Below are 1,968 nucleotides of genomic sequence, written 5' to 3'. Positions count from 1 at the left end.
CCACTGGGGTGCCTGGCCAGTCTGGGCGAGGGGCTGAGGGCTGTTTTCAGGCTGGTGGGTGACTGAAGCTCCAAACTGCTCCTTTTTTTCTTTTTTTTTATTCTGGGCCAGCTTTAGCTCTGGCTCCAGCTCTGAGGCCTCTGCTGCTGAAAGCAGGTATCTGGTTTGTTTGGGTTCTATTATCGAAACACTGTATCAACTCCAGCTCTGAGATACTGGCTGGCTGAAAGAAGGTTTCTGGGGTTTTGTTTAGGTTCTATATTTGTAACAATGTTTCAAACTGCAAGTTCAGAGTCTGGCAAGGCAGGAGGGGAACGTTGGAGTCCTTGGTCACTGAAGCAAGCAAGCCTCATGTTAGTTTCAAGCTGCCTGGCTGCCGGCCGCCATCTTGGCTGGCAGTTAATTTGCATATCTCGCTGATTAGCCAATGGGAAGGGTAGCCGACGTATGCTAATTACCATGCTTCTCTTTTATTAGATAGTATTTTAATCATTACTGCCAAACTACTTTCCAAAGAGCTTGCAACAATTTACAGTCCATTAACAATATATGAGTCTTCATGTTTCCCATACCCTTGAGTTTGAGCAAAATTTTATTTTTGCAAACATAATAAGTACAATATTATCTTGTTTTAGTTTAGTCATAGTATTTGATTATTTAAGCAGTTAAAAGATCTTTTCATGTTTATTGTCTATTTCCTTGTTTTGCTACCAACTGCTTAACTTTTGCCTATTTTCTCATTGAATTGTTCATTTTTTTTTCTTGCTGATTTTTAGATCTCTTTGAATATTAAAGAAGTAAACCCTGAAAATCAAGTGAATAATCTGATGAACAGAGTGAACTGGTGATTATAATAGAATCAGGGGCATAGAAAGGGAGATGACTGACTATTCTTGGGGGGGGGGAGGGGTGTGGGGGATGCGGGAAGAGACTGGACAAAAATCGTGCACCTATGGATGAGGACAGTGGGTGGGGAGTGAGGGAGGTGGGTGGGGTGGGAACTGGGTGGAGGGGAGTTATGGGGGGAAAAAATGAGGAACAAATGTAATAATCTGAACAATAAAGATTTAATTAAAAAAAACAAACCAAACAAACAAAAAAAAACCCTTTCCTATTATATCAGTTGCAAACATTTTTTTTTTCTCCTTTGGTTATCTCTTGATTTTGAATATAATATTCTCAATCTTGCAGAAGCTTTAATTTTTAAAAAAATAAATTTGTCCCCTCTCGGGTCCTTGTTTCCCAGATGACCAAGAAAAGAAGGAATAACAGTTGTTATTCCAAAAAAGACCGAAGCCATGTGCACCCTATTTGTTGTACCAATTGTGCCCGGTGCGTGCCCAAGGACAAGGCCATTAAGAAGTTTGTCATTCAAAACATAGTGGAGGCCACAGCCGTTCGGGACATCTCCGACGCGAGTGTCTTCGACGCCTGTGTGCTTCCCGAGCTGTACGTGAAGCTGCATTACTGTGTGAGCTGCGCTATTCACAGCAAGGTAGTCGGGAATGGTTCTCGTGAAGCCTGGAAGGACCCAACACCCCCACCCCGATTTAGACCTGCGGGTGCTGCCCCACGACCTCCACCGAAGCTCATGGAAGGAGCGAAGTCCTTAAGGAGAGAAGAAAAATTCTCTGGGAGAAAATAAATTAAAATTGTACTTTTAAAAAATAATAATAAATGTGTCGGTTTCGTCTTATATGTCCCTTGATCTTCCCCAGTTCAAAATTATTTTTAAAAATAACCAATGATGTTTCATGTTTTACATTTAAGTTATTGATCCACCTAGAAATTATTTGGACACAGGAAGTGAACTACTTTAGCAATTTTCCCCCCACTGGTTTTTGTCACAACAATGTTTCTGAATTATTCATATTCTCCCATTGACTTAAAATACCATCTTATTTATATTCAAAATGTACTTGGGTTTATTTCTGGGATATCCATTCTCTGTTAACATCTTTGTTATTT

The 1,968-nt window shown here is 40.4% G+C and overlaps 1 protein-coding gene across 1 annotated transcript; it reads left to right on the top strand.

Moving 5' to 3' along the window:
• Positions 1–1,246: 1,246 nt before the first annotated feature.
• Positions 1,247–1,633, top strand: LOC132225701 (small ribosomal subunit protein eS26-like; the record flags this gene model as incomplete). The annotated part of the gene is made up of 1 exon (XM_059680714.1): positions 1,247–1,633. A coding segment is annotated over exon 1 (387 nt), but the record flags the coding sequence as incomplete, so codon positions are not given.
• Between the last annotated feature and the right edge of the window lie 335 nt (positions 1,634–1,968).

Source organism: Myotis daubentonii, chromosome 2, assembly GCF_963259705.1.
Source record: "Myotis daubentonii chromosome 2, mMyoDau2.1, whole genome shotgun sequence".
In the NCBI taxonomy this organism is placed as follows: domain Eukaryota; kingdom Metazoa; phylum Chordata; class Mammalia; order Chiroptera; family Vespertilionidae; genus Myotis; species Myotis daubentonii.
Note: the sequence above shows the minus strand (reverse complement) of the source record. Positions and strands in the feature narration are given on the sequence as shown.